Raw genomic sequence first — 26,340 nt, 5'->3', positions numbered from 1 at the left:
ACACTGTCTAGGATAATAATACTTATTCCCATGTTGATAGGTAAGTGGATTATCAGTACATTAGTGCATGCAATATATAATCTAGACATGAATGTATTCACATGGTTTCACACTACTTCCTGTGTAAATATAAACAAGCTGTTGCCATGGGTATCTCCTCCTCATCTGTCAATCACAAGATTTGAATTTGAAAAATATTGCACCTCAGAATTTCATTTTAAAATATTTTAATTATTAATAAGAATTTTTTCAATCTGTTTGGCTCTAAATATTTCTTTTTTATGTTCCCACCTCTGCACATTTTTTTTTGCCAAAAAAGTAATTAATGAATAAGAAATATTAAAAAATGTTCCTTAGACCTAAACCCTGCCTTAAATTTGAATATATCCATTTTTTCAAAAATTGTCTCCCTTTTATACCCTAGCCCCGGTCTTTAACAACAATCAACAATTTTAAACAGCTTATTATACTTTGCACGGTTAGTCTGTCTTTTAAAAAGTCGTCATGATTTGAAACGAAACTAAAAAAAATGGGGGATTCATACGATTATTTGTTCAAAATAATTCTAGTTGGAGACGGAGACGTAGGGAAAACCAGCTTTGTTAGACGGTTCACAACTGGACATTTTCATAGAGATTGCAAGCAGACCATTGGTGTAGATTTTACTTTACAAACGTTACAACTTGATGGTAAAATAGTGAAGGTACAAAATCTAAATCTAGATAAAATGTGGTATGATTATGATTTGAAATTCCCACCGTCACGTAGGTCAGTACTTAGTAGCTGTTTGGATGCTAAAGAAGGTTTAGTCGTTGATATTGTGTGGTATAGGGTGTCATATTATATTTTGGAAATTTGATAATTGAGTACACGGTATGTGTAGTTGTTTTCACTATCACACTAGTATAGTGAAAATTTACGATAAACCAAGGTAAATGCCGAACAATATTTAAACAAATTGAAACGAGACAATAACCATGAATAATACTATGTACCATTAACACCAAATTTGCTAAATACATCAACTGTGTAATAAACAAAACAATATAAAGGCATGACAAAGGAGAACAACAGATGAGGTTCCTTACATGAGACGGTATGTGAATTTAGGGCATGGATTAACTACACGTCCTTTATTTCAACCATTGTCTTTTTAAAAGGTGTCACCCTAATTGTACAAATATATTTTGATTTTGTGCTTTGTTTCATTTAATTTCAAAAAGGAAACTACACAGCACCTACACAGTGGGCAATAAATTACTTGCATACACAGCAATAACAGCTATGCTACCTAAATAGTATGAATAGACTATACAATGTTATTATGATCATTAGAGTTCAATGTCTTTGTATCCTATCAAGCGGGGAAAATTACGAATAAACCTTTAAATTTTATTCAATACACTGGCAAAAAGCGCACAGAAGAACACATAAATTCAATAAAGCCTTGAAAAACCCAATTTGTCTACAAAAATAGATAATCAGATTGGGAAAATATAATAGACAAACCAAATAAGAAACAATTATTCCGATGAAAAAGTAAACTGTAATTAAGCGATAACTTGTTAATAGGAAACCGTTCAGCTTAACATTTACATATCGGTTGATGTGGTTCGTAGAAGACATCAAATAGATACAACCCAAATAGACCACAAACATTTCATATGTGCAAAAACAAATTTGCTGTTTCAAACTGTAAAGCAGCACACTCACGAACAAAAAAAGAAACAAACCAAAAGACTGAAGAAGTGATTGAAAAACAACAGTCATGACAGTCAATAAGCATACAAGGGAAACCAAACGATCCTTACATACGTTAACCCTTTACGATTTTCCTTTCTATATATAAAACCCGTACGATTTAGAAGAATTAATTGTTTTCAGAAGAAGGAAAAAAAAAAAATAACAAAAGAGATAATTACACAAAACATTTACAGATTTGATGGATGCCAGTGGTAAATTTTACCTGAAGATTGCACGATATCATAATTCAATCCAAATGATATGATTTTGACAAGGCGAAGTTGGCCTTAAATGATTTCACTATTTTGTTTTTTATATTTTCGGTCATACAGCTCTTCAATTATTTCGGTTCTTGTACAACCTTTGCTTTTAAAACATTCCATAGGAAAAATAATTGTTATCTTGTTATACCTCTTCGTAGACAAAAGGAAGAACTTTTGATTCTGAGAACTGGGAACTGCGACAACATATGGTTAAAATGACAAAATTGAAAGTGTAAGTATTATAACTTGTCCATGCTGTAGGTCAGTGAATGTGATCAACATTTCTAACTCTACTCTTTGAAGCAGTCATGGTGATATGGAGACCGAAGAACGCTGAACTTTACAACTCTCGGTCACCGAAATGACTTTAGCAAAGAAAACATTTTCCACCGTATATAAATTGTGAGAACTTATCCTGTACTGCTGATGATTTCTGAAACGTGAATCATGAGATTACGTTATGAATCATTTTCATGAATTTGTAATGTTTTTTCTTAATTTTTAACAGCTGCAAATTTGGGACACGGCAGGACAAGAAAGATTCAGAAGTATTATAACAAGATATTATCGAGATGCACATGCTGCGTTAGTTATGTATGACATCACTAGCACAGAATCTCTAAAACATTGCGTCAGATGGATCAACGAAGTCAAAATGAAATGTGGTGAAGACATTCCACAAATATTATTAGGTATATCTTAACTATATAATATTATTTTGTGAACACCAAATACAATCATGTGTGATTAAGCTACTGATTGTTTTCTCAATTTTGAAAATGATTTTGCACTTAAGAGTATTATATATGTAATTCTTCAGACGATTACAATATAATGTCAGTTAGATTTTATTCGAATTGTGTCATCAATATTCGATTAAGGCATTTGAAGCTACTTTTCTGAAGAGACTAAAAATGCTGAAACTATTTTAGTATTAGATATTGCTGTTTGATACTAATAAATGACGAATAGTCTAACTTAAAAATATATCAGCTTAGCCTACATGTATTTTGTCAAAAGAGTGCTTTATACAAGTGATTTGAGTATGGAAATAATGTATGTATTTTTAAAGCATGTTTTTTACACATCTGCACTGAAGTCACAGGGTTTATCGCATTCATTTATTGATAAAAGTAGTCTCATGTTTATGCTATTACTGCAGAATACCTTTTCTGAATGAGAATAGTTCAAAGTGACCCAAAAGGGATACATAGCTTATTACAACTCACTATGAACTTTAATATTTCACAGTTCAAATTTTTAACTCGAATTTCTGTTTACAAAGTGTACAGCTTCATCTTTTCAGGTAATAAATGTGATAAATTGAGTAGTCGAACAGTTAGTTCATCAGAGGGCGAATGCTTTGCCAGGCAACATGACATGATGTCTTTTTTAGAAACAAGTGCAAAAGATGGCCGAAATGTAGATGATGCATTTTATAAATTGGCTCAGGTAAGTAACGATTAATGATGTTGACAACATATGTTACTAATTTACCGATAGGTCCTTAACTCAATATACATAGATACTCATGGAGGACCAAATCTTATGATTAGATAAGAACATTGTTATAGAAACTTTAGCAGAATTCGAAGTAATTGCTCATTTCAGTACTTTATCTTATTTAAGTGCAATACAAAACTGTTAAAAGGGAGTAAATAACTTAACACGTTATTTTTCGTTATATCAAAAAGTGACATGATACAAAACAAAAGTATTTTTAAATCGCGTTATAAGCGTGAAAATGAGTACATGGACCCTGTACTGATAATAAAATCTTACTTATTTGCACATGTAGTCTAGTTGTTTTATTTTGATTTAAAACAAAACAGATAGACAGCAAATTGGACAACAATATGAATTAATTCCAAAGAATTGCTGCACAAATTAGGAACATACTGCAATATATCCTAATAAAGGAATATCTAACTATAATAAACGTAAGAATCTGATAGTATACCCGCGCTTAGTTCGCCAATTGATAAGCCTAGTTGCTTTATGTCTATTTTAGGAACTATTCAGAACATATTCCGAACCTATGGATTATAGATTTGACTCAATTAAGCTAGATTACCTGCCAGACAATACTGCATCTTGGTGGGGATGTTGTGGATATTAACAATTGAAATATTTACATAGTGATTAAAAATAATAGGAATTATCTATGTTTGACGTTTTTTTACTTTTTTACCACTGTTCTTATTAGGCATTGTTATACTTTAAAGGTGTGTATCAAGTTTTTACTTTTTTCAATATTTATTCAGTTTGTTAATGTCCTCCCGATAATCAAAAAGCAAAAGAACATCATATGTAAAGATGTAGGACATGCTGGTAAAATGTAGAGATAATTTCAACAGAAAATGTTGAGTAACACAATAGGAACAAGGGTCGAGAGAAAGGGAGGGTGCGTGCTGGGGTCAATTTACGTAGTTATAACTTTATCTACATAAGAAGTGCCAGTACCAAGTCAGGAAAACGATAGTTATTTTCCATTCGTTTGATGTGTTTAAGCTGTTTATTTAGCCATTTGATAAGGGACTTTCAGATGTGAATTTTCCTTGGAGTCTAGACTCTATACCAGACAATACTGCATCTTGGTAGAGATGTTGTGGATATTAACATTCAATATGTTTAAAAAGTGATCGAACGGTTGTTAATAGTGAATATTATTATGTTTACATTTATTTCATTACCCTTTTCGGTGTATTTTCAAAAGTAACGCAATTATGATAATCGTAAAAATTGTAACTTATTTGCAATATTTATTCAGTTTATTTAATTTTATTTTTGTTACTCACAATACAAAAATCTTGTGTAAAATGGAAATCATAAAGGTAAAATTTAAGTACATTTTAACACCAAGAATTTCTGTAATTTTTTTTTTATTTATCTTAAATTATTACAATATACTCATCATAACTTCAAACGCTACAAGAATGTATATGCAACGTTCTGAATTAAAACAAAAACAAAAAATCCTTTTCAACTTGTAAAAAAAAAACATATTTAGGATCCTGCCTAAATATACTTCAATGATGATTATCACTTTAGTAGTTCATAGATATTATATCATTACTTTTTTTAGTACTCTGGAGGTGACATTTGAAAATGAATTGAATACAGTTTATTACACAATTCTTTCAATGTTTTATTTACAGGTTTTTTGTTGCAAAAATAATGTAAATATTTATTAAAAGTTAGTTGTTAACTGGTATATAAAATGTCACTTGTTGCTACATACTAGTCTTTCAATTGCGTTTAAAAAACATTATATAGTTTATAATTCATACTAGGAAATTAATGTAATATTGTATGTTTTATTTGTCTAAAACCATATTTTTATATAAAAAAGTAGTATGTAATTTGTTGTTAATTTCTGTTGTGAAGAAATGGTAACACTGTTTAAATAGAACCATTGTTTACCTGCATGGGAAACCGAATTATGCGTACCTAGATCAGTATTATAATCAACATAAAACGATATTAAATACTTACAAACACGAAGAACTCAAAATTACGTGGCATTTCCTTACAGAAATTTATCACAGTTTTTAGTTTGATCGCAGTGTAATCATGAAAATAAATGTAACTTGGAAGTGCCAATTTATCAATTCTAAAGATGATTTCTAGAATTCCGTGAACAAGATAAATCGTTATGGAGTTCGTGTTGTTTCTTATTTCTTATTTCTTACTGTTGATGTAAATGCCTTTTGGTTTTATGAGTTTTTGTTTATTCCTTGGTTTGGATTGTTATTGTCTTAAAATGTTTAACTATTGGCTGACAACACAATGCTCGATTACCCCCCCCCCCAAAAAAAAAAAACCCGAATTAAAACAGTTCTGAGATGTAAAAATATTTTGGTTCACGTTGAAAACTTTATGGTGTCTGTTGAGTGCTGATATTTTTGTGTTTTTTTTATAAGATCATATGTAGATATTCTAACGACAAGCTATATCAACCATTAAGAAAGAAAAAATAACAATGATTATCGGTAGTTTTTAAAATATTGCAGGTATTAATATCCTCAATAAGTATGTGTTCACTACCTTTCACATCTCGACGAACTTATTGTGACTTACGCAAATGTTCTCTAATATATAGCTACACTGTTGGTATTCACACTGTCAAAAGGTAGACTTGTGCAACGGTAGCCCCAATAATCTATATGATATTCATACACTGTTGGTAAAATTGTGTGAAAAATTAACGTTTGCTGTAAAAAGAAAAACAAGAGATACCATAGGGATATTCATAATCATATTAAGTTGAACAAACATAAACCATGGCAAAAAAGAGAGCCACACAACAGTACACAAAACACAGCACCGTCATGACCTATTTACTACTGGACGTTTATCAATCAACTATAAAGCAACAAAACAAAACATAAAAAACCACGGGACAACACATATCCTTCCAAATACCGGGTTTGAATTTAGGGGTCCGGATTGTGTTGCTTAACGAAAACAGTTGAAAACGATGACTTTTCTCTCCTTGAATTAATAAATGCAACCAAGTTCTAAATGAAAGCATAAGTATTTGACGATCTTTGTACATAATGGCATGGTTAGCTTCAAAATAAAATTAAAACACTTTATAAAAGAGATGCGAAATATACAAGAGGGATATTCAAACTTCCTCTATCTATCATCAGTCGGAAATAAACTGACATCGCCATGGGTAGGAAAGAATAAGACAAAACAGACAAACAATAGTACACAAATCTCAACATAAATAACTTAAGACTCAGCAGCACGATCAACTAAAAAAACGCCTGGTGGTGATGATAAGAGCTCCGGAAAGTTAAGCAGACACTTCACCACATGTAACAACCGTTTTGTTGCTAATGTTAGTACAAATCCCGTTATAAGATTAATTTGGTAGGTCACATTCGGGAAGAAGGGGACGAGATTATAGTTACGACATTAGAAATATATCCTTTATCATCTGTGAAACGGATTTTTTCATAACGGTCAACCAACTCGTGATGGTTTCGTAGAACTTACGAAGAGATAATTGTATCTTCACCACTTGGAACTCTTATTTCAATAGCTCTTTTGCGAGCAGTATTCCTCTATCGGGAAAACATGAGAAGAAAAGCAATCCGTGGAATATCGTATCACTTAGTAGATATATACATAGAAATGGAAAGTTTGCACTTCAGTGTTTCTTTTATTTCGTGGTTTTCCGCTTATGGTTGATGTGTATCCGTCGGTTTTAGTTTGTTACCCAGATTTGTTTTCTCTCAACCGATTTATGACTTTCAAACAGCGGTATATAATACTAATTATTTCAATATTAATTTGAATATTGAAGATTAACCGTCTGGAATGAAGAAATATCGCAAAACATTTGTTGCATTTGTGAAATCTATATCTGTATAGCATAAAGTAAAGTTAAAGGATACTGCTAACTTTGTATTTATAAATGTCTTGCACCAGAGGCGCTTTTCTTGATTTCACTTCATCAGGACCACTCAAGGCCGAATATTTGAAATCTGAGGGTATATAAGAACCGAAACAGCTGATAAGCTATATGAATTAAAACAATAGCCAAATCCATCTATTGTCAATTCTGTGTGAGAGAGTTTAAATCCTAGTTTCTAAAACAAATATTAAGTTTACCAAAGGTCAATTTAAGAAAGGGTTTGTTGTTGATACCCTCGGGAACTGCTAGTCCACCAGCAGCGGTATTAACCAAGAGCTGTAAAACTGAAAACCATACCATATAAATGTCCAAAGAGCTTTCTAGACGTGTAACGTTTCAATTATGTATCAAAATATCTTTAAACTGCTTCGTTTTCACAGTTGGTACTGAATTTAATAGGTGAAGTGAGTATTCTTCAAAAGTAAGTTTGCATTTATCAAATTGTTTCTTTTGTGAGGAAAAAACAGGTGAATTGAATCTTGAGTTTCTTCTGTGCACTGCTGAAATGAAATATTCAAACCATAGAGGCTCTTAAATATATTGTAGGATTAACTTTGAATAAAAATAAAGTTGTATAAATAATACAGCCTTCAATGTAAATTAAAATATTGGAAGACCATAAACACAGACAAAATCAAACGTTATCATCCAGCGGAACGAGTGAAAAACAACTTTAATACTCTTGACTTGGTACAAATATTTTTCGAAGAAAAGGTGGACCAAACTTGGTTTAAATTTTATAGCTAGCTAAACCTTTCACTTGTATGACATTTGTTTGTAGTTACGTTATATTGACAATAACAAAGCTACACATTTTAGGAATGATTCTATAAATTGTCTTACAACCTACGTTCAATACAGGCAATGTTAGATATAAAAACATTGTGATAGACAGAGAAATAATCAGGCGTCTCCTTTTTCGTCTTATGATATCAAAAAACGGTAACATTAGAGCTTCTTCAATTTGTTTTATTTTAGATTAAACTATGAAAAAGATATATAAATTATATTATCATAGATACAAAGGATTGATCAATAGTCCTACAGAAGGTCTAAAACATACGATTGATATATGAATTAAAGAAAATATCAAAATAGTAAGCCATTCAGAAGGATTGAGTTCCAATATTGAAAAAAAAAATACTGAACTTAGAGGAAAATCTATTCGGAAAGTCCATAATCACATGGCAAAATAAAATAACAAAACGCTTAAAAAACGAATGGACAAGAATTGTCATATTCCTGACTTGGTACAGGCATTTTCAAATGTAGAAAATGGTGGATTAAACCTGATCCACTGTGTCCAATGTAGGCAGGGAATGGTAACCAATTGTTAGTAAAAACAATTCTTGTAGTATTTATAACTGTTCATGTTTTTTTTTGACAAAATCATTACTCTAGCAACAAAGTACATCTGTAGCGAACCTGATTAAAGTAAATTCAGAAATGCATGATTAGCATTTATTGATTGTTATCTTCGTTTTCCACAACTGTTTCGATACCAATGCGGATGGACTGATACTCCCTAATAACACCAGCACTCAATAGTCAGGTATTTGATACTTACACATTTTTACCTAAATCCAATGTTAGAGGCTATATGAAAATGAAGATTCGTTCACACTTATACAGAGTTGATCTTAGATCTAAATAGGATTATCGTATCTAGACCCCTTTTTGTAATATAGCTTCATAAGATGTGAAGTTTACATTTCAGTGTTTCTGATGAATAATTCAGAAAAAGTATCCAAATGTAGAAAGTGTTGTTTCCAATTTCCACCATGCGGATATTATTGTTGCTGGTGAACTGCTACAATCTAAAGGCATCATCGGCGCAGTAGTCAATGTTGCGTTGAACAGTTTAAAATCACTCAGAAACTAATAGCCTAACTCCCTCAGGCAAAGTTGACTATATATAAATCTCTTTTTGTCGCATTTTGTTATTCATCTATTTAAGTATTAAAGGGGCACTAGTTACGAGATGTATATAAAATCTAGTATATTATTTTCTTTCCCTCAATCATTAATGAAATGCAAATAGAAATAATAATTTACTTTTAACAGCCAGTATGGTTCAATTTTGTCAAAATAGGCATTGATTATGAATAATTCGACCTCATTGAATCCGTTTTCATGTGAATTCAATTTAATCCCTTAGCTTGAGATGGAAAACACGTGAATTTTATGTGTAAAGTTATTTAAAGGAAAAGAACGTCAGCATTGAAAATGAAACAAAGGTAAATCATTTGATTGACTGATTCGATCTACAGAAAATCATTCTCATACAGATAAAAACGACGATGAACATTTATTTTTCATCTATAATATGAAATTAAACAGACCTAGAACAATTCCAAAGTACGAGTTTGCTTAATCTATTTATATCTATATTTATGTTTACATCGCTTTTATGGTCATCGGACAACTTTAGAGGTAAACTCGATAATTAATAAGATGGCGTCTAGACTAATATGCACACGAAACGAAGCTACGTATTGTCATGCCCGTGCCCTGTTAGTTGTTTATTTAAGACTTTTAAAAGTTTGGATAAATGTTTTACATTGTTATAAATTCAATATGAGAATTTGATTAAAATCAGTTAACATGAATTTGACAGCTAGTGCTACTTTAATGTTTTATAAATCCCTGTTGTGTACCGTTATAATGTCAAGAATCTTTGACATTGTTTATTATATACTACCCACTAGTATTTCTAATAAAATAAATATAATGAGCCATTTCTACAGATATGGATCAATAAATAAATGCATATATGCTCTAAGTAGAATAAAAGGATGGAACTATTACTAAAAGCTACTTCACTACTTGAGCAGATGTGAAGCTATAATATAAAAAAAAAAGATGTGGTATGATTGCCAATGAGACAACTGTCCACAAGAGACCAAAATGACACAAAAATTAACAACTATAGGTCACCGTACGGCCTTCAACAATGAGCAAAGCACATACAGCTTAGTCAGCTATTAAAATTCCCGATAAGACAATGTAAAACAATTCAAATGAGAAAACTAATGGCCTTATTTATAGAAAAAATGAACGAAAAACAAATATGTAACACATAAACAAACGACAACCATCGAATTACAGGCCCCTGACTTGGAACAGGCACATACATAAAAAACGTGGCGGGGTTAAAAAGCTTTATATGGTTAAAAACATCATACTCAGAACTCCGACGAGAAATAGACATTGCTGAAAGATTTCATCAAGTATATCAGAATATTGATATCTATCTTTTAAATCATTTAAAAACCTAACGCGTGATCAGTAAAAAGTCAGAAATTATGCAATTTGATTTTTTCACATTCAAGTGCATTCATGCTGGGGAAAGGAAAAACTATATAGTGGAACCAATCTTGCTTAACTAAAGTTTTTACTCTGTAGACGTCATTACAAGAAGCCAAACAAGTCTCCAAATCATTATACAGACGACATAAGATTAAGCAATACGAACTTCAACAAAGGAAGTTGATCGATATAACCCAACTTCAGAATTAAAGAAACTGCCAACATTTTTTTCCATTCTAAATGAACTAAAACGTTTGATTTGGTTTTTGAACAATACTATATAGCACAAATTAATAAAAGAAAAGGATTTTTTTATACAACACAAAATTTTGGAGCGTCATACATTTGGTATGTTTAGATAGACATTATTTATTTTAAAAAAAATATTCATTTACCTTGAGTATCATATATTGACAAACCAAAATTGTAGGAGAGGGAATTCTCACCATTTTTAACTAATCAAACGAGTTTCAGGCACTATTTATAAAGGGTGTGCTGTTTTCTGCCACTTGTGATTATCGCCTTTAGTGTAGGTAGTACACTTCAATATGTTGAAATAAACAATAAAGTTGTTACAATAGTTTTAAGACATTTCAAAGTAATTTAAATAACGGCGGTTAGTTCACATTATATGGGAAGTAATTGTATTGTTTACATTTAACATCTAAACAAAAACCGCTAAAGCTTACTTTGCATGATTAGTTCGTCTTTTAATAAGTCGTCATGATTTAAAACGAAACTAAAAATATGGGGGATTCATACGATTATTTGTTCAAAATAATTGTAGTTGGGGACAGAGACGTTGGGAAAACCAGCTTTGTACGACGGTTCACTACAGGACATTTTCAGCGAGATTTGAAGGCGACCATTATGGTAGATTTTTCTGTACACACGTTGTAACTTGATAGCAAAATAGTTAAGGTACAATTTCTACTTTTGGTATTATCTACTATATATAATCTAAGATCTTTTCTGTCTCAATTATCATAATATGATTATCATTCTAAGTGAAATGTCCTACATCAATTAGTCCTTCATAGCTGTTTAGTTGCTTATGGTGACTTGAGTAACACCGGTATCACTCAGATTACAATTCTACCTTGACAGGTAAGGTTGTATTTAGCCTATAAAATACTTATTTAGCCTTGAGAATTGAAAGGTCAGTTTATCCCATTCATACAATAGAAGTTGATAAATTTGGCTTCATGCCATTTACCTTGTAAAAAATTAAGGTCACTTTATTGTTATTGTGATATTGTTAAAGTACAAAAGAACCCTATATTCTGACCAATACTTAAAACTTTGTGCATCTTGATTTAATTGTTAAAAATCTGTTAATGTTGAATTTTTTGGGTTATTTCGGCCTTTTAATTGCATATTTTTTTACATGGTAGTTTTTTTTTCAGATATAAAAAAAAAACTATCTGCTTGAATTTATAGAAATAGACTATGCTTTTTGTTTACACCAAATCTGACAGATTACTATTTAGTTGCAAAATATTTTAAATGAGAGCTGAAATTTTTTTATCTTTAAATGTGCCTTGAAGGTTAAAATAATCATAATGTGAACAAGAATGAAGAAAACATCTTGGTCCCTATAAACATCATCAACCAGGATATAACATTCCAAATATTAATTTATTATACTAATATCAGTTGAAATCTCAAGCCACTGTTTTGCATGTTAACAATGTCCCAACAGAAATTCAATAAATATGACAGTACAATGTACTCTTAGCACAAACACATATGGTCACTGTGAAATAGACATCTAGGGCAAGAAACAGTCAGTTATACCAAACCAGTTTGACTAGATGTCTAATTTAAAACCAGTTTGATTAGATGTGTCCTATATTTTGACAATGTAAATGACATGAGGACCTGCATGGGTTTTTTTAATATCTGTATTCTTTAAATTTTTAGGGCATTTTTCTTTTAATAGTCTTAAAAATAACTCTCATTCTGTAAAATGCTCATGAAAATGATTTTACTATTTAGTCTTTCTGTTACAAGATTATTTATCAATTCTGTACATTGATCATTATTTTATCAGTATTGTATTAGTTATCTAAGTTACCTTTTTATTTTGCACAGTTATTCTTTATACTTTTGCACCGCATTAAATTATTCTCTATTCCTTATTTTGTTGTTCATTTTCTCTATTCACTATTTTTTGTTGCTATTACATGTGTTCTCTATTCTGTAAACCCCATTCTGACCCTTATAGGTAAACTTCTATTGTATGAATGGGATAAACTGACCTTTCAATTCTCAAGGCTAAAGTAAGTATTTTATAGGCTAAATACAAACTTACCTGTCAAGGTAGAATTGTAATCTGAGTGATACCAGTGTTTCTCAAGTCACCATAAGAGAGTTTCGTTGTTGATATTGTGACATATTATGTTTTGACCATTTTATACGTTGGATACATGGTATATGTTGTTGTTGTGTCTGTCCTACAAGTCGAAAGTTTAAGATGAACCTAAAAAAAAAGACGGGAATAAATTTAATAAAAGATAACATTTATATTACTATTAACAAAAAATTTGCAAAATACAACAATCGTGTAACAAACAAGATAATATAGAGACATGACAAAGAAGAACATTCCTCACATTCGACGATAAGTGAATTTAGGGCATGGATACACAAAATGAACCCTACGCCTTTTTAAAAAGGTGTCAGCCTTGTTTGACATATATATTTTGATCTTATGTTTTGTTTTATTTAATAACTAAAAGGAAACTTAAAATAAATTACTTAAATATGTATAAATATATATTTTCCAAAAGACCAAAAAAGTGAAAAAATATATTTTAACAAAACGCATTTGACTAATAGGTTGAACAACTGATGTTCTTAAACCCCGCTGACTGTCATTGACGATTGCCAAATGAATTGATCACAAGATGTAACAAAATCGACCTTTAAATCAATTTTATACTAAACAGAAAACAATAATCTTGTGGCAAAGATGGAAAACCACAAACATAAGGGGATATTTTTTTTACCATATCCGAATTTCCACAATTAATGTCTCTTCAGTGATGTTAGGGATCGACACAGTATTTGAAAAAATATAATACAAGCCCAAACGAAATAAATATAAACAAGTCCAAATTGAAAACAACGTTCAAACCTATGATTCGTTGGATAAAAACTGCAATTTTTATACGTGTACATGTAACAGATTTCGGTGTAAAGGGGTCTAAATATACAGCACAAGCAACATTTTCCGAAAGACCAAAAGAGTGAAAAGTATATTTTAGCAAAACACATTTGACAAATAGGCCGAACAACTGCTGTTCTTAAACTCTGCTGACTGCCATTGACGATTGGCAAATAAATTGATCACAAGGTGTAACAAAATTGATCTCTCTATATTTATAAGCGGTCATTCTAATATACGAGTAAACTTATAGTTTGATTCATTGCACTGGCAAAAGAAGCGCACATATATAAATTCAACGCATGCCTAGAAAACCCCTTTTAGCATACGTAATAGTTTATTACAATTGCAAAAACATAATAATAAAACAATAATAAACAATATTATACCGAGGAAAGAAATCTCCAACTTAACCTGTTAATATGAAAGTGCCCACTCTTTATTTACATCTATATAGAAGCATTGTTAACGAGTTGTAGGATCTCAATGTTGATGACGTTATAACCGGTAACCAAAACATTGTCAATAACGCTTTTCTTTAAAATGTGTTATCAAATGCCCGAAATATCGTCTAATTCCATCAATTGGATACACACCTTAAAAATATTATTGGATTCAGTCGAGGATTATGCCAGGTAATGTGTAAAATGCGAGACAGAAGACCTAAATACTCTTGACGAATTGATCAAGGCTGTGAGGTCGTTGTAAAAATTAGATGAAAAAATTCAATTGGTCGATAAATAGACATGCTTCATCAATCTTTAAAGACTATAATTATTGTTGATCCCGGAAGCCACACAATGTCGTTTTTTTGTATGTAAATCATATCACATAAACTGCTTGATATATGAGTTAATTATTGACAATTGGAAACTCAATATAAATCCCCATGACACTTACCAAGGAGGAATTTCTAGATAAGCAATGGCCTGATCTATGTTTGAAAATTCAACCGAAGATGGTCAACTGGATACTTACTATATATAGGTGTTCTTTCACTCAATGATATAGTGCTGTGTCTTCCAAGCGCTGCTCGAAACCTTTTTCTAATCTGTTTCATCAACAATCAAAGCCGGGCTTCGAAGTTCTTTTGAAACTACACATTCTAGAGGAGGCATGAATCAGATTTGATAGTGAAAAAATACTAAGATCTTTTAGCGAATAAACTATCCAGACTCTTTCTTCTTACAATGTATAACAACATTTAACTTTTGTACACTTTACACACGTATTCCCATTTAAAACTAAAAGATGAATTGAAAGAGTTTGCCCAGGTTTGATTCATGAAAAAATAATCGTCTATAAAGAATACAAGTGTTCCCATTTCAAACGAAAAGATAAATTGAAAGAGTTGGTCCAGCTTTGTTTCACAAAACAATAAACGTCAATGTAAATACAAGGATCATGTTTTAGAAAAGGATCAGTCGTCCTTGGTAGAATATCACTCTGATTCAAAGAAAATCAAGATAATCAATTTCTTGATTGACAGGTCGTGTTTTTCAGCAAACAATCAGAATTCCCATTTGAACCAACAGTGCTCCTCTTCTTGTGTCGATTTATTCCTTAATCATAAAAGGAAGATTTTTAGGAAGAAAGAAAAGAAGTTAGCAATATTTTTCAACTTCACTTTTTGCTAAATATATTATTATAGAAAAAAGAAAATCACAAAAATACTGAACTTCGAGAAAAATTTAAAACGGAAAGTCCCCAATCAAATGGAATAATCAAATGCTCCAACACATCAAACGAACGGATAACAACTGTCACATTCCTGACTTGAAACAGGCATTTTCTCATGTAGAAAACGGGGGATTAAACCTGGTTTTATAGCTAGCTAAACCTCTCACTTGCATGACAGTCGCATCATATAGATGATGTTCTCTCCCTAAATAATGGTTGGCCGTTATGGAATATATGTTTCACAGACAACGACGGGCACGTACCAATTATCATAACCACGTTCACAATCTAGTCCTCTATTCCCAAAATATGACCTTAATCAGCCGATTTTTACTAACATGAGCAATACGGCGGGTGACATATGTGAAATATGATCTGTTCGCCTTTACGGAGCACCCGAGATCACGCCCGTTTATTGGTGGGGTTCGTGTTTTTCAGTCTTCGTTTTTTATGTTATGTTCTGTTTTGTGAATTGTTATTGTCCCTTCATTTTTTTTTGTCATGGCGTTCTCAGTTTATTTTTCTGATTTTGAATTTGATATCCCTTTGCTATGTTACGTAACTCTTATTGGCCTGTTAAAGAATGCCCCCGTTAATCATAGGTAGAAATCTGTATGAATTCATATAAGAACGATTTCAGGATTTTAAAATGAATTGTATTGTTTCGTACCCATGTCATATAACACTTGAAAAACTGAACATGTATATAACAGTAAAGAGATACGGAATGATAGCCAATAAGAAAACATTAGATAAGAAACAAAAACAGCGCGGATGTTAACAACTCTCGGTCACTGAATGGCTTTCAACTATGAGCAAAACCCATTCCGTATAGAAATCTAGAGAAAAAATTAAAATCACAAAAATACTGAACTTAGAGGAAAATCAATTCGGAAAGTCCATAATCACATGGCAAGAACTTATCCTATACTGCTAATGATTCTTGAACGTTTCTTATGATATTACTCTATAAATAGTTTTCATTAATTTGTAATGCCTTTTCTTATTCTTAACAGCTACAAATTTGGGACACTACAGGGCAAGAAAGATTCAGAAGTCTTGTGGCAGGATATTTTCGAAATGCACATGCCGCTTTAGTTATGTATGACGTCACTAACACCGAATCTCTCCAAAGTTGCGTCAAATGGATAAACGACATCAGAATAAAAAGTGGCGAAGACATTCCACAAATATTATTAGGTATTCTCTACGACATGATTTTATTATCTTGTCATGCTTGTGAACATCAAATACAAGGAATCATGTGTGATTAGCCTAATGTTTGTGTTCTCGGTTTTGAAAATAGTCAAATATGAAATTCTTCATGGGTTTGTTTTTCAACTTGTCGCTAGTGTTAACGACTCGTTAAAATTGATGATATGATTAGTTTTATCACAAGTTGAACAACAGATCCCTGACATTCCAAGACATTTGTCAGTCAGCTACTTAATACGTTGTATTTGAATTAGGCCACCATTATTTCAGGAAAGACTGCACAAATGACGAAACTGTCCCATTGTTAGATATTGTCGTTTGAAAATAAACGACGAATAATCTTACTCAAAAATAAATTTGAAAATGTAGATGAGGAATATGTCAAAGAGACAACAACCTGACCAAAGAGTAGAAAACAGCCTATTTATAACCTACATGTATTTGGTCAAAAGGTCGTCTTAAAAGAAGACGAAAGATACCAAAGGGACAGTCAAACTCTTAAATCTAAAATAAACTGACAATGCCATGGATAAAAATGAAAAAGACAAACAGACAAACAATAGTACACATGACACAACATAAGTGATCCATGTTTGGAATTATGTGTTTTACACCATGTTTTTTACACATCTGCACTAAAGTCGTCACAAGATTTATCGCATTTATTTATCGATAAAAGTAATATAATTTTTATGCTTTTACTGCAGAATAACTTTTCTGAATGAGAATAGTTATTAGAGACCCAAAATGGATACATAGCATACTACAATTTCCTTCACAATTATTTTTATAAAAAAGATGTGGTATGAGTGCCAATGAGTTCAACTTTTTACTGTTTTAAAGTATTCAATTTTGTCTTTTCAGGTAATAAATGTGATGAATTGAGAGGTCGAACAGTAAGTTTGTCTGATGGCGAACACTTTGCAAGAAAACATGATATGATGTCATTTTTAGAAACAAGCGCAAAAGATGGTCAAAATGTAGATGATGTGTTTCATAAATTGGCTAAGGCAAGTAACGATTAATAGGGTTTGTGTTGCTTATTCTTTAGTTTTCTATGGTGTATCATGTGTACTATTGTTTGTCAGTTTGTCTTTTTCATTTTTAGCCATGACGTTGTCAGTTTGTTTTCGATTTATGAGTTTGACTGTTCCTCTGGTATCTTTCGTCCCTCTTTTAATGAAGTTGACAATACCTACAAATTGATTGATAGGTTCCTAACTCAATATATATAGATACGTCATTAATGTGACACGTTATTTTTCTCTTCATCTTTGTGTGTATTTTTGCATCGCGTTTAATTAAATTTTTTAAACAAGATAGATAAACAGCAAATATCAATGTTCATTATTTCTAAAGAACTGTTGCACAAATCAAAAACATACTGTAGATATATTCCAAATGTTGTGAATATCTAAGGTATCACTCCTAAGTTAGGTGTGTAGTTTCGCATTTTGGCCCCTGTGGATTTTTCTAATATGAGAGCTAGTGTGCAATAAAATCATTTTTGGACAGCTGAGGTTTAAAATAGCCTTCATATTGGGTTTATATTAACATCAAGATTATGTAATGTGTGCAATATATGCTGTTTTCTGTATGACAGTCCGTATTTGCATATCCATACCAAACATTGGTCCGGAAATTATTTTAATATTTTTTTCCAACTTTTTGTCGCACCAACTTTGTGATTAAATTTTACGAAAAAAAAAGAATAAAACACCCATTTTTTATTAGATCATTAGGTAGATTAATGTCAACAGTTTCTGAAAAGGTATCACTCAAAGGCATTGAAATTCCTGTTCGATCAAAATTATGGGGAGATATGTGACATTTTCTATCCCCTTTTTTTAAATTTTATGGTTAAAAAAATGCAGAATGTTGTCATGAATACACATAAAAGGAATTATATTTCACGCTTTTAACTTTTGAAAATTAAATCCATGTAAGATACTTTTTACATACATATGCACATGTACAACACAAACAGTTAGGTTAATTTATTATAATTGGTAGTTCAATTTTAATTTTATTTTCTAACTGTGGAGTGCTACTTAATCATCATTAAAGAAAGAATCTGGTGAAATACCCGCGCCTAGTTCATCCATTTGTGAAATTATAGATGTTTTATGTCTTTTTTAGGAACTATCCAGAACATATTCTGAACCTATGGACTATGGATATGACTCAATTAGGCTAGAACCTCTAACAGACAATACTGCATCTTGGTGGGGATGTTGTGGATATTAATAATCGAAATATTTACAATGTGATAGAAATTAGAGGAAATATTTATGTTTGACGTTTTTTTTTACAACTCTTCGTATGAGGCTTTGATGTATTTTGAAAGGTTTATAGCAAGTTATAAAAATTACAATTTTATCTTTTACACTGTTCAATATTTATTTAGTTTGTTAATTTCCTTCTGTGATCAAAAAGTCAAAGAACATCATAAGTAAAGGTGTAAGACATGGAGATTAAATGTATAGATAATTTCAATAGGAAATGTTTGGTAACACATTAGGGAAATGGGGGAGGCTGGAAAATTAACAAGGAACTTCCAAAGTGCCAGTACCAAGTGAAACATAAGACAACTATGAACATTAATGATTTATGATAACATTAAAACGAAATTATATCCAGAAATTATTCCGCAATAGGAAATGATATTAGAAATACAAGGCACATTTTTGGAACTTGTATGATCTTGTATCCTGTGCGGATTCGCGCATTTTCATAAATAGAGGGCTGTGCTATTTGAAATAAACACCATTTTCATTTGATGTCATGAACTATAAACTTTTTTTTATATCCCAACAAAAACTGGTATGTTTATTCATTGTGTTGTTTTAAATCAAAAATTATTATCACTAAAGAAACTAGACACGAACAAGTGTCCGATATATCTATGATGACTTTATTCAAAACTCACTCAAAAAATTAATAAGATTAATTAGTTCTCATTCCTCAGTTTTGTGTCACTTTATTTCAGGAAATCATGTCACTGTGTCTGACTCGATGTCGTTTTGATTAGTTATAACTCATAAATATTGTTTTACTCACCAATTCTGATTCTTGAACCGTCTCCTGCCATAAGAATAAAGGATTTCTTTGATTCTGATTCGTTAACGGTCTTGATTATTTTTAAAAGGTTTAATCCTTGTCTGTTTCCTTATTTTTTCATTAGAATAATGAACTTTTTTCAAAGCATCCTAAGTGGTTTTAATTTGTTCGTTATGTGTTACAGTTTCGTTGATTCATCGTGATATTGCCAAATACGTTTAGATTTGTGTGTTTATTTACGGTCTCAGTTTTTCAAGTAAAAAGTGCATCTTTTGTTCTAAGTCGATTTCAGTTCTTTAAAAAAAATAAACTTTGGTTCTGAATGTCTTAAATTAGTTTTCATTGGTGAGTCTGCTGCTTATATTTTCTGAAAAATATGGTCGTGTGTTCTTAAAGTAGGTCATAACGGAACAATAGAAAGAAATATCCAACCTTTATAAGCATTAAACTGGCTACTTTTCTTGATCTGAACTAAACAGTGTTTTCCGGTACTAGATGGTGGTTTTCTTTCCCCAGATATTTTTAACGCTGATGTCCATCCTTCCCTAAATGATTTGGAAAACAGGTCAACTCCCAACATATGACTATGTAGGTTAGTGTATAAACATAAAAAAGTCCAAAAATAATCGAATTCTTACATGCATTCAGCGAGTACCAATATCTGGTGTCGCTCCCAAACGCTGCTCTTATGCGTTGCTTTATTATTTTTTCTACATGTTTCAGATGTTGTGAGTCTCGAAATTTAAATGATTTGATCACAGTCCAATCAATACTGTTTATGTTGCAAAAGCGCGGAAACATTTTCCCAATTATCCAAAGGCGTAAATCATTGTTCTGGGTACGTTTACATGAGCTTTTGATTACCCTGTGTTTCCTTGGATCTTTACAGAAAACTACACAATGCTTTAACTATTTCTTTGCTTCGGTGAATTGAATGATTGTACAGTTTATTCTCATTCCAATATAAAGAATGAGTTGGTGTATCCTGCAAAGTCCAACGGAAACAATAGGTACCGTGCATATTATATTTTTCCTTTTATTGGTACCAATGACATTTCTTACCTGCTTTGGATTTAACATATTTTGACCACGAACATCATTGATGAGACATTATTTGTCGAAATGCGCATCTTTGTAAAATTGGTACCGTAAATGTTATTCGAGATTTCATTTGCAATAATCAAAATCATACGGTAGTTCACCGATGTTCAAATTTCCGTAAATTAAAGAAAGAGACAAATCAAGGTAATCAACAATTTTTAAAGAGGGAAATGACAATATTTATCTTACCTCCTATACATTTCAAGGAATATGATTGGTTAAAAGGCACCGCGTGGAGTCCATATGGGGTTCCTTGTGGGGTAAGTAGGCAGGTCTTATACCAATATGAGTTAGTAGTTGTGTTACGTCCCTTTATAAAAACATCTCGGTGTTATGGAAACATCATAAAGGGTTCAATAGACGAAGAAATTGACGATAAATCATTGAAATAGATTTATAAAACACATTTTAGCTAACAAGTTGTTATTGTTTGCATTTGTTTTTGCATAGACTAACGAAAGTAGGTTCTTAGTACTAACTGTATAGAATACTTGATCACTTTGATAGGCCACTAGTCTTAATACCACATGTTAAGATAGTCGGTAAGATAAATTTACAAGACCTATAACTTTTCTAAAAGCTAAGGATTGTTTTAACCCAGGCATAGATTACCTTAGCCGTATTTGGCACAACTATTTGGAATTTTGGGTCCTTAATGCTCTCCAACTTTGTACTTGTTTGGTCTTATACCTATTTTGATCTGAGCGTCACTTATGACGAGTTTGACTGTCCCTTTGGTATCTTTCGTCCCTCTTTTATGATTCTTATGAAGACAAAACGTGCGTCTGGTGTATTAAAATATAATCCTAGTACCTTTGATAAAGATTAGTAACATAGTGTGCTAGTGACCTAAGACAATATATATATGGGATGAGCAAATGCCATATGGGGATTCGAGCATTGTTCTCCGACTCCATATGGAATTTACTGACCTCCTATATATCGTATTAAGTCACTAGCACACTATGTCACTAATAACATATCTGTTTGGAAATGTCATGATTATTGATAAACACTGGAGACAGAGTAACGATTGTGAACGTTGCTGTGTATCAGCTATGAATTTTAATAAATTGGACTAAAGTTTTTGTTTATATTTTAAAAGACTTAAGATTAAGCGAATTATGAAATAAGGCGATTAACATACGTCTTTCCTTTCATAACCGAATCATTTTTTTTATAAGTGCAAAACGTGTTATGTTTGTTTTTTATTTAATTTTATAACTTAAGACATTTATCATGATAACTTGTTAAACGATTATTTATATTTATCACAATTAACCACAAAGTCTGTAACTTTTGTTTATATAGATCTTGGTTTACTAATTAATGTCTAGTTAAACATGTGACGTGTTATTTAGTAACATACTGAATTTAGAAATGTACTTACCTAAAATTCCCTTGGTTGATAATTTTAAAAAATATATAATTTAAACAATAGGCACCATCTGCTGTTCAGTACTTCAATGCCTTGATCATAATTATGGCTATGATTGTTCAGGTAATATGGTCGGGATCTGCTGTTAAGTGCCTTGATCATAATTATGGCTATGATTGTTCAGGTAATATGGTCGGGATCTGCTGTTCAGTTCCTTGATCATAATTATGGCTATGATTGTTCAGGTAATATGGTCGGGATCTGCTGTTCAGTGCCTAACTTGATCATAATTATGGCTATGATTGTTCAGGTAATATGGTCGGGATCTGCTGTTCAGTGCCTTGATCATAATTATGGCTATGATTGTTCAGGTAATATGGTCGGGATCTGCTGTTCAGTGCCTTGATCATAATTATGGCTATGATTGTTCAGGTAATATGGTCGGGAGATAAAAGGTATAAAAACAGGAATAAAGTCAAAGCTATCTGTTGTGTATGCATTTCTGGTGGACTTCTAATCACATACATATATGCATTTCGCAAATGAATCATTTTTGGCTTTTTGAACTGGTTCCGTTTTTTGTAAATGTTTGTTTGTCTTAAGATTGTAACATAGTGATGACTGCTGTAACCATATTTTGACTATTTTACCGTCTGTTTTGTTCACGCTTGTTCTGTTTTGTAAAAAAAAAACGGAATTTGATGCGACTGTCATAAAAGTGAGAGATTTAGCGCTATTAAACCAGATTCAATCCACCATTTTCTACATTTAAAAATGCCTGTTCTAAGTCAGGAATATGACAGTTGTTGTCCATTCGTTTGATCGATGTGTTTTACAAAATGTATCTTTTGATTTTGCCATTTGATTAGGGACTTTCCGTTTTGACTATACCGCTGTTTAATACCAATACCTATAAATCGATCCTAACTAAAACCGAGGGAAACAATTCAACTATAACAGAAATAGACAATAGAAACACTGAACTGCAAGAAAAACAAACGCAAACATACATAGAAAAGGACTACTAGATAACTGCCGTGCATATTCATGATATGGCACAGGTCATTTTATGGGAAAAAAATGGTGAGTTTAACCTGGTTTTATAGCTAGCCAAACATTTCGCCTATATATGGCAATGTAAAAAAAACCCAGCAAGAATGATAATATTACGTTAATGGGATACATTACAAATAAACGCAAGAACACCCAGGACAGAGAAATACATGAATAGATATTATAATACTACATAACAACAGAATAACAACAAACACCTCTCATGAAATGTAACAGTGTCATGTGTATTGTAAATATTTAATGTGCTTTGCAATTATTACATGAAGTAACAGATCCTTACAATAAAATAGGGAAAGGCTTTAAAAGAGTAACTCTAGTTGAGAACATTAGTAGACTACAGACTGAAGAAGCGTAGATCGACAGGCAGACATACATATGTGAACTGTTACACATTGAAGTTAAAGTAAACAAAAACATGTGGAGGACAAACAAAAGCAGAAAATTTACAGAACTAAGTTCGGACATTCAAATCCCGACCATATCCTTAGCAAACCGGAATGAAGATTTACATACCCGTTTGCAGGATTGTCTTGGTATTATACTTGGTATATGTGCGCTGTTTAACGAATTGTTCATATAATTTAGGTTTTACACAGTAAACAAACCATCCATTTTATTTTTCTATTGTGACAATACTGAATATGACATATGACCGTCTGTTTACTATTATATTGGTTGAAAAACAGCGTCATGTTTCGTCTATAAAAAACTCATCATCGACTCTCGAATAAAAGTTAAGATGTAAAATAAAGTACGAAGAGCATTATGGACTTCAAATTCCGAAAGTAATTTTTTCTTGTTGTTTTTCCTTTTTTTCGTGACCGGAAGAGTAATAAACAATTTGCATGCAGCATGATCAATATGTAAATCAAGGGCTAATATTTGATTTCAAAATTTGATGATAAATGTTAAATGAAAAGTATTTGATAGGGATAGAAATCATGCAAAACAAACCTACGCACGTTGGAGGAGAAATACCCTGGGAATACCCTGGGACTAAACTTACTAATTCTATTCAGAGGTTGTCTCCACTTGTTATCTTGAGTCCCTCCCCCCCCCCCCCCACACACACACACGCACGAGCTATCTAAGAGATTTTTTAAAAATATTCCGTATGTATATGTCTCGTTCAATATATAAGATCAGAGGAAGATTCATTAACTATTTTTCAAACATTATGTTGACTTTCAACAATCTGTATTCTATTGTATAATTTACCTATATCTTATTAAAAACTTCTGTAACATTAAGGAAATAGACAAGAAAAATGACTAACGCTGTCAAATTGATACATGATAATTTTAGTATTTGATTGACGTGTTTACATAAATACCTTTTCAGTACAAATAAGTAAATTTTGTTTTTGTCAATGGCTATGACCCATATATGTCTTTTTAAATCTTCATTCATCATTTCTTACTATTCTTACAAATATAAACTTGGCACTGCTAGAGTTTTGGATTATTTCTTCTATTAAGAAACATGACTTATTAAAAAATAAGCCTTATTTACAATAAACCAATGGGCGGAGTAACTCCCAAGTACAGTTAGGTAAAAGAAATAGGACTATAAGAGGTAAATTATGGAGAGGATATTGACATTTCGATTGTTCCGATATAGCCGGTAAGTTGCTTTTTTTCACTCATGCATTTTTGTAAATTATATATTTTTTAGAACTTCCTTCTTTTTTGTTTCACTAAGCCAGAATCTTAAAGATGATCAAAGAGTCCTGATGACATAAGTCACATATTTTCAGCAATTCGTAAATTAAACATGAGGTATGCTTTCCGTTCAGACAACGTGTGTTTCTGAAGTAACCTTCGTCCGCTCACTAAAAAATAACCTTTAAAAAACGCTAGAGAGTAAACCATTTACAACAGTACAACCAAAACATCAGACCTGCCCGAAAGAAATATGAATTACCAGAAGCACAATTAAACATGTATATATATATATATATTAATGAACTGAAATTTACAGACAATTATCACACATATATTAATCCTTGAGGACATGCTTAAATAAAAGAGTAAAAGTTACACTTACAACGCAATGTTTTAATAAAATTCCGCCATGGCAAACTTTTTATTACCTTAACTCCTGCTGTCTAACCTGTCTAGATACCATCGTATAGTTCAATATGAGTGGCCTTAAAATCGATTAAAAATTACTTTTTTTTTCAGAACAAAACATAATGAATAATTCAATAATAGTTCCATGGAAATTAGTGTTGGTGCTATTGATCATGTGTGGTGGAAGTTTTTCTTGCAAACGAAAATTTATCAGAGAAGTCATAGAAAGAGAAAATTGTCTCAAAAAAACAGTTCTGAACTTTATTTGCATCGGGAGTTGTAATCAAAGAGAGAGTGAGCATTCTCAATGCAGTATCACAATTGTAAGACAGAAAATAGTGCGTCTGTGGTGTACCAATGAAAATGGGAGCATTGTTAGAAAAAATGTAACTATACCTATTCCAGCATCGTGCTCATGCACACAAAGGTCTCTGGATTATGTATACATGCCATTAACGAGATAACAATGATATTCAAATTGTAACAATATAAATCATATTCCCTTGTGCCAAATACAAAGAATACCAGGAGCGTTGCAATATTCATTTATTTATTTATTTGACGTCAAAACAATCACCATTTTTAATTCATTTATTCATATTATGTGACAAATAACTTATTCATAAGTAGTAACATATCAAAACAGTGGACTACAATTAATTAAGCTCGGAGCTACCATACTGTTACGGAAATTACAAACATTAAAGTCATTTGAAAAATCTTAGTCAGATTTGTTTTAACAGACAAGTCGGGTTGTACTGTTGTGAAGTTGTAAAAGAAAAGTTGAATGGAAAGGGTGGAGTCAGCACTGTTTTAAAAACAGTTATTGTTGTCTTATATATTTTTAT

The 26,340-nt window shown here is 31.6% G+C and overlaps 2 protein-coding genes across 2 annotated transcripts; both read left to right on the top strand.

Moving 5' to 3' along the window:
- Window positions 1-457: 457 nt before the first annotated feature.
- LOC139498892 (ras-related protein Rab-43-like) lies at window positions 458-5,368 on the top strand. The gene is made up of 4 exons (XM_071287483.1): window positions 458-703; window positions 2,515-2,698; window positions 3,313-3,458; window positions 4,018-5,368. The coding sequence occupies exons 1-4, from the start codon at window positions 530-532 to the stop codon at window positions 4,123-4,125; spliced, it is 612 nt and encodes a 203-aa protein (XP_071143584.1). The 5' UTR covers window positions 458-529; the 3' UTR covers window positions 4,126-5,368.
- A 6,016-nt stretch (window positions 5,369-11,384) lies between these two features.
- Window positions 11,385-19,198, top strand: LOC139498882 (ras-related protein Rab-43-like). The gene is made up of 4 exons (XM_071287472.1): window positions 11,385-11,664; window positions 16,609-16,792; window positions 17,672-17,817; window positions 18,947-19,198. The coding sequence occupies exons 2-4, from the start codon at window positions 16,693-16,695 to the stop codon at window positions 19,052-19,054; spliced, it is 354 nt and encodes a 117-aa protein (XP_071143573.1). The 5' UTR covers window positions 11,385-11,664; window positions 16,609-16,692; the 3' UTR covers window positions 19,055-19,198.
- Window positions 19,199-26,340: the final 7,142 nt, after the last annotated feature.

Source organism: Mytilus edulis, chromosome 1 (assembly GCF_963676685.1).
Source record: "Mytilus edulis chromosome 1, xbMytEdul2.2, whole genome shotgun sequence".
In the NCBI taxonomy this organism is placed as follows: Eukaryota; Metazoa; Mollusca; class Bivalvia; order Mytilida; family Mytilidae; genus Mytilus; species Mytilus edulis.
This window is presented reverse-complemented; position numbering and strand designations above follow the sequence as displayed.